This window comes from Manihot esculenta, chromosome 11, assembly GCF_001659605.2.
Source record: "Manihot esculenta cultivar AM560-2 chromosome 11, M.esculenta_v8, whole genome shotgun sequence".
Classification (NCBI taxonomy): Eukaryota; Viridiplantae; Streptophyta; class Magnoliopsida; order Malpighiales; family Euphorbiaceae; genus Manihot; species Manihot esculenta.
Genome location: NC_035171.2, coordinates 31429963 through 31442212, shown reverse-complemented (window position 1 = coordinate 31442212; position 12250 = coordinate 31429963). Strand labels below are relative to the sequence as shown.

General features: G+C 35.0%; 3 protein-coding genes across 3 annotated transcripts; all 3 read right to left on the bottom strand.

Moving 5' to 3' along the window:
• Positions 1 to 1673: 1673 nt before the first annotated feature.
• On the bottom strand, positions 1674 to 3654 carry LOC110626314 (high affinity nitrate transporter 2.4). The gene is made up of 2 exons (XM_021772137.2): positions 2689 to 3654; positions 1674 to 2604 (listed from the first exon to the last, which is right to left on the bottom strand). The coding sequence occupies exons 1-2, from the start codon at positions 3612 to 3614 to the stop codon at positions 1938 to 1940; spliced, it is 1593 nt and encodes a 530-aa protein (XP_021627829.1). The 5' UTR covers positions 3615 to 3654; the 3' UTR covers positions 1674 to 1937.
• Positions 3655 to 4801: 1147 nt separating this feature from the next.
• On the bottom strand, positions 4802 to 7556 carry LOC110625717 (cation/H(+) antiporter 11). Its single transcript, XM_021771345.1, has 3 exons — positions 7299 to 7556; positions 6006 to 7004; positions 4802 to 5914 (listed from the first exon to the last, which is right to left on the bottom strand). Exons 1-3 carry the CDS (start codon positions 7554 to 7556, stop codon positions 4802 to 4804), a joined length of 2370 nt encoding a protein of 789 aa, XP_021627037.1.
• Positions 7557 to 9848: 2292 nt separating this feature from the next.
• Positions 9849 to 11885, bottom strand: LOC110626356 (high-affinity nitrate transporter 2.1). The gene is made up of 2 exons (XM_021772198.2): positions 10882 to 11885; positions 9849 to 10801 (listed from the first exon to the last, which is right to left on the bottom strand). The coding sequence occupies exons 1-2, from the start codon at positions 11805 to 11807 to the stop codon at positions 10135 to 10137; spliced, it is 1593 nt and encodes a 530-aa protein (XP_021627890.1). The 5' UTR covers positions 11808 to 11885; the 3' UTR covers positions 9849 to 10134.
• Positions 11886 to 12250: the final 365 nt, after the last annotated feature.

The following is a 12250-nucleotide window of genomic DNA, read 5'->3' as shown; positions in this document are numbered from 1 at the left end:
TATTTTAAAATAATAATTTATAATAATTACCAACAAAAAGATATTCATAATAATAATTTATAATAAATACCAATAATAATTCATTAATATTTTAAAATAATAATATTTTAAAAAATATTCATATTTTTATTTTAAATGAAACATATATATATATATATATATATATATATATATATATATATATATATATATATATCTAAAACTCTGATCGAAATAGGCAGTTTTAAAAAATTAATAATTTATGTAATTTTAATTCATATTAAACAATAAAAATAATTTTAATATTAATACAAGCACAAATCTACTCATTTACGTAAATAATTAAAAATATATAAATTCAATAGCAGGTAAGATCAGAACTAAAAAAAATTAATGCAGAATTAACAAATTAGAAATTTTGACTTCTCTTTCGATTTTAGTTAATTAAGCTTAGCGATTTTATTTTATTTTTTAAATTTTAAAGGATAGGTTGAAGATCTAGATTGTATAACTAGCTTAGGATGGAAACATCGATAGATTATAATATGAATACCGTACATATCATGTTTGTTTTATTAATTAATTTTAACTAATAATAATGGAATTGTACTAGCCGTACATCTAGTATTTTTTAATTTCTCCCTTAGCTCTGACCTCACAGTCTTCTTCTCTCACAATAATCAAAATTATTATTATTTTGGTTTAGATTAATCCATTATGTTTGTTTTGGGTTTTCCTTCTGGGAATCTGTTGCGGTATTGATATGAATTTATTTTCCGAGAAAAGGCGTATGAGTTTTTCTTTTTTTTTTTTTTTTTTACAATACTCACAGTATTTTATAATGTTTTACAAGCTGAAGATCAGAACTTAAAATCTGTAAATTTTAAGGTCTTTGAAAAAGCTCCTTGTTCTGTGGGGATCTTCATCATTAGGATTACAAGCGCGATTGTTTTCTATTTGTATGATTTTTTTAGGAGATAAAGATTGTTTTCAACCCTCAACAATCTAATTCAATCACAATCCTTCAAGAATTGCTAACATCTAAGCAATTTCAATGGAAACTTTGTCAAAATTAGCTTTACAACCGATAATTATGTTTTTCTTTTTGTTCTTATGTCTTTTTGTTTTTCTTTCTTAAAAATTACTCAGCATTTTAAAATTTATCATTTCATTCAAAATAGTTATTAACAAAGTAAAGGTCTTACAGAAGCTTAATCCTTCTGGGCTGATCCCCAAGCCCAAAGGCCCAAACTCCAAACTCTTGTTTTCTGGCTATACATACAGATACAGTGGAGGCCATCTCATCACCGTATTGGCCAAAATCTATGGTACATCCTCACTCAAATAATATTAACTTTTGACTGAATGGTAAAAAATAAAATTACTATTTATGAGTGAAGTATCACACGCACCGAAAATATTAAATAATTTATCGATGTAATGAGGATTAGCTCATCCTTTCTTTTCTTTTTATTAAAAACAAATATTTCCATCAAATTCAGACAGCCACTTGCCACGACAAGTGGGTAAGTATGATAAATTTTTATTATCATGATTTAACGTTCTCAAAAAAAAAAAAAAAAAGAATTCTAATAATTTATGATAAACATCATATGAACATCATGCTGATTCAGTTCTTGCTTGTTTGTTTAGCTTATGATTCTTATTATAATATCCAAATTAAGTCAAGTCAACTCTCCTCGAATCCAGGAAACAACTGAGAATCCACTGTATTACAAACTAATTATTAATCAAACCAATAACTCAGAGATCAAATTAGAAAAAAGGACAGATAGATACTTTTGTTTGAAGATGCCTGAAGGCCCGACACACCAGAATCCTTACATGGATACCTTGAGATTCTTATTCAACTGCAAGAAACAAGAACAAGAATCTTATGCATGATAAATACATTGCTTTATTATAGATGATTTTTCTTGATCTTTCATTCTGCACTATTAGACATGGACTGGTGTAGTGTTCGGTGGCGTTGGTGCAGAAGCAACTTTCCGGCCACGTTCCGATCGGCTGTTGGCCGCAAATTTCAGACTTCCTTGATGCATACCCTTCTGCTTTTCCTCCTCGTTCCACTCTGATCCGTAATAGAATTCTTCAGTGGACTTTTGGACATCCTTAGAAGCTGGAAAAAACATTCCACCCCATTGCGGGAAGTAAACCAATGAAACAGGAAGAGTGCAGGCAACAATCATAACTCCCATCCATGACAGGCCTGCTGCTGTTGAAAATCTTGAGGTTGAAAAGAATATAAGCTGTGTCAGTCCAGAACCAAAGTTTCCACCAGCACCAGTCAATCCTGATATAATACCCAATGATCGTCGAGAAATGAAGGGAATGATACCGAATGTTGCTCCACATGCAGCTTGAGCACCAACAGAGAAGAGAATCATTGCTAGGACAGCAATGGGAAGTGAATTTGCACGGCCGAGCCAGATGCAGAAGGAACCTCCTAGAGTTTGAAGAATCCAAAGAACCCATAGCCTTCCTCTCATGCCGAACTGTCTTGCTGCTACATCAGAAGCATACCCACCAAAGGGGCGAGCCACAATGTTCGCCATGCCAAATGTTGCAGCAATTATTCCAGCAGTGTGAAGCTTGAGATTAAACCTGTTCCATCCATATTTGTAGTTAGTTCAAATTCGGGACTAATGGAGAAATTGATTGATGTTTCAATGAGAATTTCAAATGAACCTGTCATAGAAATATTCTGCAATGACGTTATCAGTGGATAATTCAACTCCCATGGAGTAGCCATAGAGAAGGACAAAGATCCAAGTTCTGTAATTTGTGATGGCATACCACAAAATCTTGGAGAACTTATCCTTGGCGACATCACCCTTCTTCTGCAGGGCTCCGAGGTTCCCATCAGGCAGGTCTTGTCCTAGAGTCAAGACCAAGATTCCCATGATCACATGAAGACATCCAGGAACAAAAAATGCTATCCTCCAAGCAGTAAATGGAGTTGCCCCAGCTCTCTGAATCACATCATAGACCAAAGGCATTATCAACTGAGTTGCACCACCACCCATGTTCCCCCATCCGGCTGCGGTTCCATTGACAAGCCCTATGATCTTGCTGTTGAACATCGTGCTCATCCAGTACTGGCAAGACACAAAGGTTGCAAGAGAGAATCCGATCATGAATCTGACGGCTATGTACCCTCCAGCTGAGGAAACAAAAGGCATGCAAAACACAGTTGGGGCAGATAACATTATGAGAAACGCACACCCATATCTTGGACCTAGAAGGTCACAAATCGCACCCATTGCAAGCCTAGAGAAGATGCTTCCAGAAACAGAAGCAACTCCAGCATTTCCTATATCTGACTTAACCAAGTTGAGATTATCGCGGATGATAGGAACAAGAGGAGCAGCTGCAAAGGTAGAAACAAAGCAAGTGAAGAAGGAAATCCAGGATAAGTGAAAAGTTCTCATGTGAGGATTAGCAAAGGACCAAAGTTTAAAAACTTTGGCTTTATGCTCAGAATCAACTGGGATAGAAAATTTTGCTGTCGTATCAGTTGGGACAATTGGAGAAGCAACTGAGAAGGCAAATGTTTGCTCTCTTCCTGTTACTCCATGCATTGAACTTCCTGGAGAACCCTCAATATCAGCCATTTTCACTTCCTCTCTACTTCACGATGAAGATGATGCTAAGTAGAGAAGTGATAATTAAGAGAGGCGAGATTTTCTGGTATTTATATGAATTCGAAGTTGAAAATTGTAGCAAGTCCATGACTGTTGTGAGACAGTTGGGCCATTTGATGAGTAAACGGTTTAAAAATAATAATAAAAAAACAAACATAAACAACTTGTCCTCGCATCTCAACTGTCTGTACTTGAGGGGAACTCATCGTATATCCCAAAGGATAACCTTGTCCTTTCATTCCCTTTCTGAATCATCAATACCAAACCCTAATTAATAATGATATTTATACAAAAATAACACTTGTGTTATTATTAATGGGCAAATTTTAGCCAAAGTTATAAAATCATTGTGAGCCTGTTGACTAGCGTTCCAAGCTCTATAGGGCCATATTTTTGTTTCAAATGTTGAAGCTAAGAGGATCAATACATTCAGATTTTGTATACGTGTATTAAGATTTCATTTAATTGATGAATATGATGCATAATCCTATGCTCTGTGGGATGGGAAAGGGGATTAAAGGGATCAATTTGTAGGGAAAATTATTGAATGTGTTTAGTGTAACATTTCATTATTCTAAATTGCTAATCCAATAGACTCGTACCACCTTTAAAAAATTTATGCTTCATAAAAGTTAAAAAATTTTAAATTTTTTAATAAATTACTATAATATTATTAGTTCGATACAATATTTCAAAATGATAAATGATACTTAAAAAAGTAATACCCTCAAATTTAATCTTTTTAGACTAAAGGTTGATAATCAATTATTAATACCCTCAATCTAACGTAATTCCGCATGACCTACCACCTAATATGAGATGATATCCATTAGATGCACCACTTGACAACTCACCGTCGACACTATTCAAATTCCTGGGTAGAGAAAATATTTTATTTTCACACCAGCATGAGGAGTCAAAGCCGAAATGAAACAAGACCATCTCACTATATTAAAGTATTGCATGTAATTTCATTCTCTCAATTTTTTACACAGGGTCTAGCCAAGAAATTCATACATGACAATACTAGAATACTAAATAAGGTCTGGATATATAAAAGCTAGCCAAAGACACATGGCTATGCTTCTTTTATTTATCGTTATAAAAACAGTAACACAATTATATTATTAGGTTACATGTTAAAGTAGACATATCTTTCATTTCATGTGTTTTTGTTGTTGCACCACCAATACAGCAGCTTTGGTTTGGACATCTTTAGAGGCAAGTAGATCGCCAATGATCCCCAACTCTGGAAGCTCAGTCCAATCTGATAAACCAGCAGTTTGAGGGGATTCTATGCCCCAACGTCTTCCAATTATAAAAAGATCATAATTATTCATTATTGAATGTATAATCAATGCTGTTTGTGGTCCATCCTTAACTACAAGTTCTTTGTATGTTATATTGGATCGAAATCCACTGTTTTCCTTGATATCCTCCAATACTAGAGAGTTTAGCTTTCTTTCTTCATAATGGATTAGTCGATCATCCTCTGGAAGGAAACTGATGACTGTTAAGCAAGTATTTGAGTGCTTGGCTATACGTCTAGATAAAGACAAGGCCTCAAAATCATCTTTACCCCCTAAAAAGATCATACAAATTGAAAATATCCGCGCTTGTGATCCTACTGGTGGAGATAAGCGACCAAGCTTGCCGCGATCGTAAAAAATTCCCACAGAGCAAGGAGCTTTCTCAAGGACCTTGATATTTACGGCCCTTAAGTTTTGGTCTTCAGCTTCAATATCTCCATGGATATTCCATCTCTTATGGAGGGGGAGTAATATGAGGGAGGCAAGCTTTTCAAGGGCGAGTATACTTATATCCTCATTCATTAAATTGATAGGAGATATTGTTGTATAAGTGGAAATAATAGATACAGAATCCCAATTGTTTTGTTCATACTGATTGAAAGCAAAGATGACATTATGGGAGCAAGACTCAGATACTGGCTTCTGCTTTAGGTGGCATATACGGAGTGGACTGGCTCTACCAGCTAGCTCAATGAGATGAAGGATATGAATTCCAATAGGTCTGTCTTTGTGAGGGTGAAAAGCATCAAGAAGTCTAGTGATTGTAGTTACATTCTCAGGTTTGTGAATACATGCCATAATTCTAAGCTCTGAGTTAGGTTTTAAGCTCATAATGTTCCTTGCTCGATAGCCTGCATATTTCCTTGATGGGTCATAAAGATTCTTCACAACTATTGCAACAAAGATTGCATTCATTAACAAGCATAAAATCAAGGTGGAGAAAACCACTTCTTCTATCAACTACAAAATATAATCAAGAAACGTGTTAGCCAGTGATGACCTTGTTAATACATAAGAGATATATACAAAATTAATTTTCAAAGAGAATTACCATGAAATCTATTGCAAGTGTGTAAATTATTATCTCGATGAGACCTCTGCTGGTCATAATTACAGCAAAAATCACAGAATCAATTAAGGGTATTTTCCAACATAATGATGGTATCAAACATCCGACCAATTTGGATCCAAAACACAGAAATATGATTGCAATGTAGAATTCTGCTTTTGCAAATTCAGTAAAGATGAGGGTTAGATCTGCTCTCATTACTCCTGCGGAAACTGTTATAGGCAAAAGGATTCCAATTGTGAAACTTTCAAGCTTGTCTACTAAAGCAGATCCTAATGGCGGTCCAGCTGGGATCAGTAATCCAAAGATAAAAGCCCCCAAGCATTGTATATTAATGAAGAAAACGTAATATACTTGAGATGCTGCCATCAATGCCAAGATTAAATAAATGAAGGAAGAATTTAAAGGTAAGCCAGGAAGAGTCTTTCTGATCTCCCTCATAACCAATTGCCGAAAAATGAAGATTCCAGCAATCCAAAAGCCAACCATTCCTGACACATCTGTCATAACTTCTCTGATTGACATTTTTTGACGAGCTATGGTAGAAAAAAATACAACACCCATCCCAACTACATCACTAGTCAATGATGAAGATAGTGCTATATAACTGAGTTCTGAATTCACAAGTTTGAGTTCTTCCAGGACACGAACAATGAAAGAAAATGTAGAGTAACAATTTAGGAATACCACGGTCGAAGCTGAAGTGAATGACCTTTTGTCTAGTAAATGTTCCTTATATGGTATTAACACACCCATACCACATACTATTGGAGTAATGACAGATAAAGCACCACTTATCATAGCTATTTTTCCACTTCTGACCACAACTCCCAAATCCAACTTCACTGCATTCAAGAATATGTGGATTGAAAATCCAAGTAATCCTACTGAAGTGAGAAACGGTTGGCTTTCCAGGGGGAAAACTACTCGTCTCATAAACTCTAATCTTCCAAACAATGTAGGACCAAGAATTATACCTGTCTGTTTAACAAAATAAATATTAAAAATCACCATAAATAGAAAATAAGACAGCAACAAAAGACATCTGTAATTTAATATTCCAACAATATATTATATCAATAAATATTATATATATTACTTGATAGAATATAGAAAACGTTAAATAAATAAGACCCTTTTTTATTTTATGATTTTTAATATTTGATTTATAAAATAAAAGTTCAAAAATAATTTAAATAAAAGATAATATATTAAAAACAACAATATAATGAAGAAGAGAATAATTGTAATTTAAAACAAGCCACCTACAAGTACTTGGCAGATGAACATGGTGATTCCAATACGCTTGAGAATGAAATATAATACATTTGTGGTGAAGATGATGAGAGTCAACTGCAATTCTAGAAGTGGCAACGCGTAAGTTAGAAATTTCTCTGGAGATTTTGGGTGTTCAAAAATGCCATCAGAATGCATCAAAGGAGGGATATTGAAGCAAATCTTTACTTTATCCGATTGCGTATGATCTGAGAAAAGTTGGACATTATTATGGGAAGAATTATGGGAAATATCCATTAGAGATCTTGATTCAAAAGAATCAAAATTAAGAGGCTTACAGAAAAAAATAAAACTTGTTTTTTTTTTTTCGAAAGCAAAATAAAACTTGTTAAATTGTCTCAATTTAATAATAAATTTTATAGCATATAATTAAGAAAGTGATAGGTGGTCAAATTACATAACTAAAATTGTAATATTTATTATCTTTATCATATTTACAGTTAGAGCAGAATTTTCTATATATATAAAAATTCGTTAATTGATTTCTATTTCTTTATAACCGAGGATGATATTAGCTTCTAGCCATTAAATTGTGCGAGTTATACAACTGAATGGGCATGAAATATAAGAAATAACTAAACTCCATACTATTCTCAGATATATTTGAAACCAAATTAAAGCTTGAAACCATTTTTAAATCAACAATGTCGCTTTCAAGAAAAAGTAATATTCTCCTTTTTTTTTTTTTAGTATGTAAGAAGCAATTTGGCACAATAATAAATTTAGTCAAAATTAATTAAATAAAAAATATTATATCCATTCACCAGTTTGGCCTTTCATAGAAAAAGTTTGTTTTTTACAATTTTTTTTTTTTTTGGGTGGTTAACAGGACAGAGAATGTTTCTATTTCGCTCTCTTGTTTTCTCACCAATCCTTGGGGGTAGGTCCTCTTTCATCTGCTGTATGTCGGCCTTTTCTATAAAATCGAGCAAGAAAGCTTTCCTCCCTTGACTCAGTATGGGTTGTCTTCTCCACCGCCAAGTTGGAGTTGTGAATATATTGATTTGAGTTTTTGAAGTAACGGTGCTTGTTTTGTGAGGAGTTCTTTTGAGTTACCTTGGTGTTTTTACTTTTTCTTTGGGTTTTTGCAAGCTTGATGGAGGAAAAGAAAGAGGAGGAGAAAAGGACCCTTTATATAGTTGCATGCAACGTTTCCTTGGAAATCTCCGATGGCCTAAAGAGATTTGAGTTGATTGAAAAATGGCCATGCAGAGAATATTACTTTGTGAATTAATTGATTTAAAGCGATATTGTTGACCCGTTTCCTTGCAGGCCATGCAGAGTAGGCTACCACCGCGGTTGAGATGTTTGTCTTAGTATTTTGTGAGTTGTTTTCATCGTATTATGGCGTTCAGTGGTGGCACAACTGACCAATGTCGGTGGTTCTTCGCTTTGTGGTGATTACCTAGGTTTTAGAGTTAGGCTACCACCGCGGTTCAGATGTTTGTCTTGGTATTTTGTGATTTGAGTTGCTTTCATCGTATTATGGCGTTCAGTGGTGGCACAACTGACCAACGTGGGTGGTTCTTCGCTTTGTGGTGATTAGCTAGGTTTTAGAGTTAGGCTTTGGCTTGGGCTTGGGTCCGGCTCGGTTGGGCCTCCTATGTAGCTTATTTTTACTGAGGCCGTGGGCATCTTGTTTTTGATATACATGGGTTAGGCCATTAATGCAATACAACCTTTACCATTGGAAAAAAAGACATGTCAGAGAATTTATTATTTTTAGCATGGTGAGAGACAGGCTGATATCTAGGAATAGAACCTAACCTTAATTTGTCTGTACTTCCACCTAACTTTCAGATACGTGGATAAAATCTCAAAACTATTTTCTAAATCTTAGTTTTTCTTTTTCGAATTTCTAAATCATAGTTACAGATTGAAAAATTGGAAATTCTGGTTTTCCACTTAGAAACTCTATCTCACGTTTTCTAATTTTTAATGGATAGAAGTCACATATCAATCTTTAAAAAAATAATTTGTTATATATATAAATTATTATTATTTTTATATCTCATTAATACTGAATCGACAAGTTCTAATTTAATAAATTAAAATCATTTTTAAAATCATTAAATTTTAACTTTAAACACCATTTAAATTCAAATAATTAAAAAAATGTCATTATTCAGTCTTGTTGGCTCTGCAGATAAGGATGGGGTAATTTGATAAGCCGTCTAACTTCGATTTATATATATATATATATATAATGCTTTTAAAATTTAAAAATAAATATTTTATTTTTAATAGATATGTACGATACAAATTTAAATTAATTGAGCAATTAAATTTTAAATTGTATACGCGAAAATAAGCGAAAATAAAAAATCTAAGTCGAAGGTTAAACTATGAATCCATGGCTTGCTGGTAGTTGAGGGACACTTTCACAATATTTTCTAAAGTCGCTACCTGCCAACTACTTAACCTACAGACGCATTCTTTCTTTTTTAAATTAACAAACTGATGAATATTTAAGTTGTATTTTATTTTATAATCAAAAGACACGTAAGTTTGCAGTAACTCAGCTAATAATTGAGAATCTAAATCATTATTAAATTCATTTCTCCAATTCCATCCAGTTACAGAATGCCAATGTACCTGGCTAGATGATTCTAGTCTAGCTAGAATCTTTGAATATTCCTTGAGATCTGAATCTATGATTCTCCAGATGGATTCCATTAATCAACTATTCTCTTACAAGAATCCTTTGAATATTCCAGATATGATATATATAAGGAAATTTTTTAAACATCTGAGTTTAGAGTAAAACAAGATGAAGCACACAAGCAAAAATTAATTAAACAATCATCAATCTTGATTAGACATGGTTGGGGGTGGAATTTGGTGGTGTTGGAGCTGAGGCAACTCGCTTCCCACGCTCCGACCGGCTGTTCTCGGCGAACTTGAGGCTTTGTTGGTGTAAGCCCTTTTGCTTCTCATCGTCGTCCCATTCTGATCCATAATAGAATTCTTCGGTGGATTTCACGACGTCTCTCGACGGTGGAAAGAACATTCCACCCCACTGTGGGAAGTAAACTAATGTAACAGGAAGAGTGCAGCAAACAATCATGACACCCATTAAAGAAAGACCAGTTGCTGTAGAGAATTTTGAACTTGTGAAGAAGATCAATTGAGTCAAACCAGAACCAAAGTTACCACCGGCACCAGTCATGCCGGAAATAATACCCAAAGATCGTCGAGAAATGAAAGGGATTATACCAAAAGTAGCTCCACAAGCAGCCTGAGCTCCAACAGAGAAGAGAATCATGGCCAACACAGCAATTGGAAGAGAATTGGCTCGGCCAAGCCAGATGCAGAAGGCTCCTCCTAGGGTTTGGAGAATCCAGAGAACCCATAATCTGCCCCTCATGCCAAAATATCTTGCAGCTCGATCGGAAGCAAACCCACCAAAGGGGCGAGCAACAATGTTCGCCATACCAAATGTAGCAGCAATTATGCCAGCCGTGTGAAGCTTAAGATTGAACCTGTCATGAAAATGAAGATTTTATCATTAGTTGAAGAAACTTGAAGATTAAAGAGAAGGAATAGTTAAGCAAATATATACCTATCGTAGAAGTACTCGGCGACGACGTTGTCAGTGGAGAGTTCAACGCCCATGGAGTATCCATACAGAAGGACAAAGATCCAAGTCCTGTAATTTGTGATGGCATACCAAAAAACCTTGGAGAACTTATCCCTGGCGACATCACCCTTCTTCTGCAGGGCACCGAGATTCCCATCAGGCAGATCTTGGCCTAGAGTCAAGACCAAGATTCCCATGATCACATGAAGACATCCAGGAACAAAAAATGCTATCCTCCAAGCAGTAAATGGAGTTGCACCAGCTCGCTGAATCACATCATAGACCAAAGGCATTATCAGCTGAGTTGCACCACCACCCATGTTCCCCCAACCAGCTGCGGTTCCATTGACAAGCCCTATGATCTTGCTATTAAACATAGTGCTCATCCAGTACTGGCAAGACACAAAGGTTGCAAGAGAGAATCCAATCATGAATCTGACGGCTATGTAGCCTCCAGCTGAGGACACAAAAGACATACAAAACACAGTTGGAGCAGTTAACATTATGAGAAACGCACATCCATATCTTGGACCTAACAAGTCGCAAATCGCACCCATAGCAAGCCTAGAGAAGATGCTTCCAGAAACAGAAGCAACACCAGCATTACCAATATCAACTTTGGTAAGATTGAGATTATCACGAATGATAGGAACAAGAGGAGCTGCAGCGAAAGTAGAGACAAAGCAAGTGAAGAAGGAAATCCAAGAAAGATGAAAGGTTCTCATATGAGGGTTAGCGAAAGAGAAAAGCTTAAACACTTTGGCTTTGTGTTCAGAATCAACTGGTAAGTCAAATTTCGCTGTTGTATCTGTCGGGACAATCGGTGAAGCCACAGACAAGGCAAAAGTTTGCTCTTTTCCGGTGACTCCATGCATGGAGCTACCTGGGGATCCCTCAATATCACCCATCTTTGTCTCCTTAGAAAGAAAAAAAGATCAAAAGAACTGAACTACTAGCTGGAGAAACAAGTTCTTGATGATGGACGAAGACAATGCATAGGGTATTTGTAGAGAGTTGTAGAGTTGACATTTGAGAACGTGAACTAGTTCTCTTGTAATATTGAAGGGCCAAAAGAGATTCCATTGGTGAAGAAATCTTTGTTTATAGAAATTCGGACAGAATCCATTTCGCCGCAAGCAGGGAAAGTCTCATTGTACATCCCAAAGGATAAATGATTAATTTACAATAAGGTAATTTAAGTTTCCTATGACTATAATATAATTATATATATACTTGTTACAGCTCCATCTGTTATAAGACTTTTTTCGCTAATTAAAATATGCTGAAAGTTTAATTAATTATAGGATTTTTTGTCATTTTATTAAGAAAAAATTACTACTTAATCCCTATA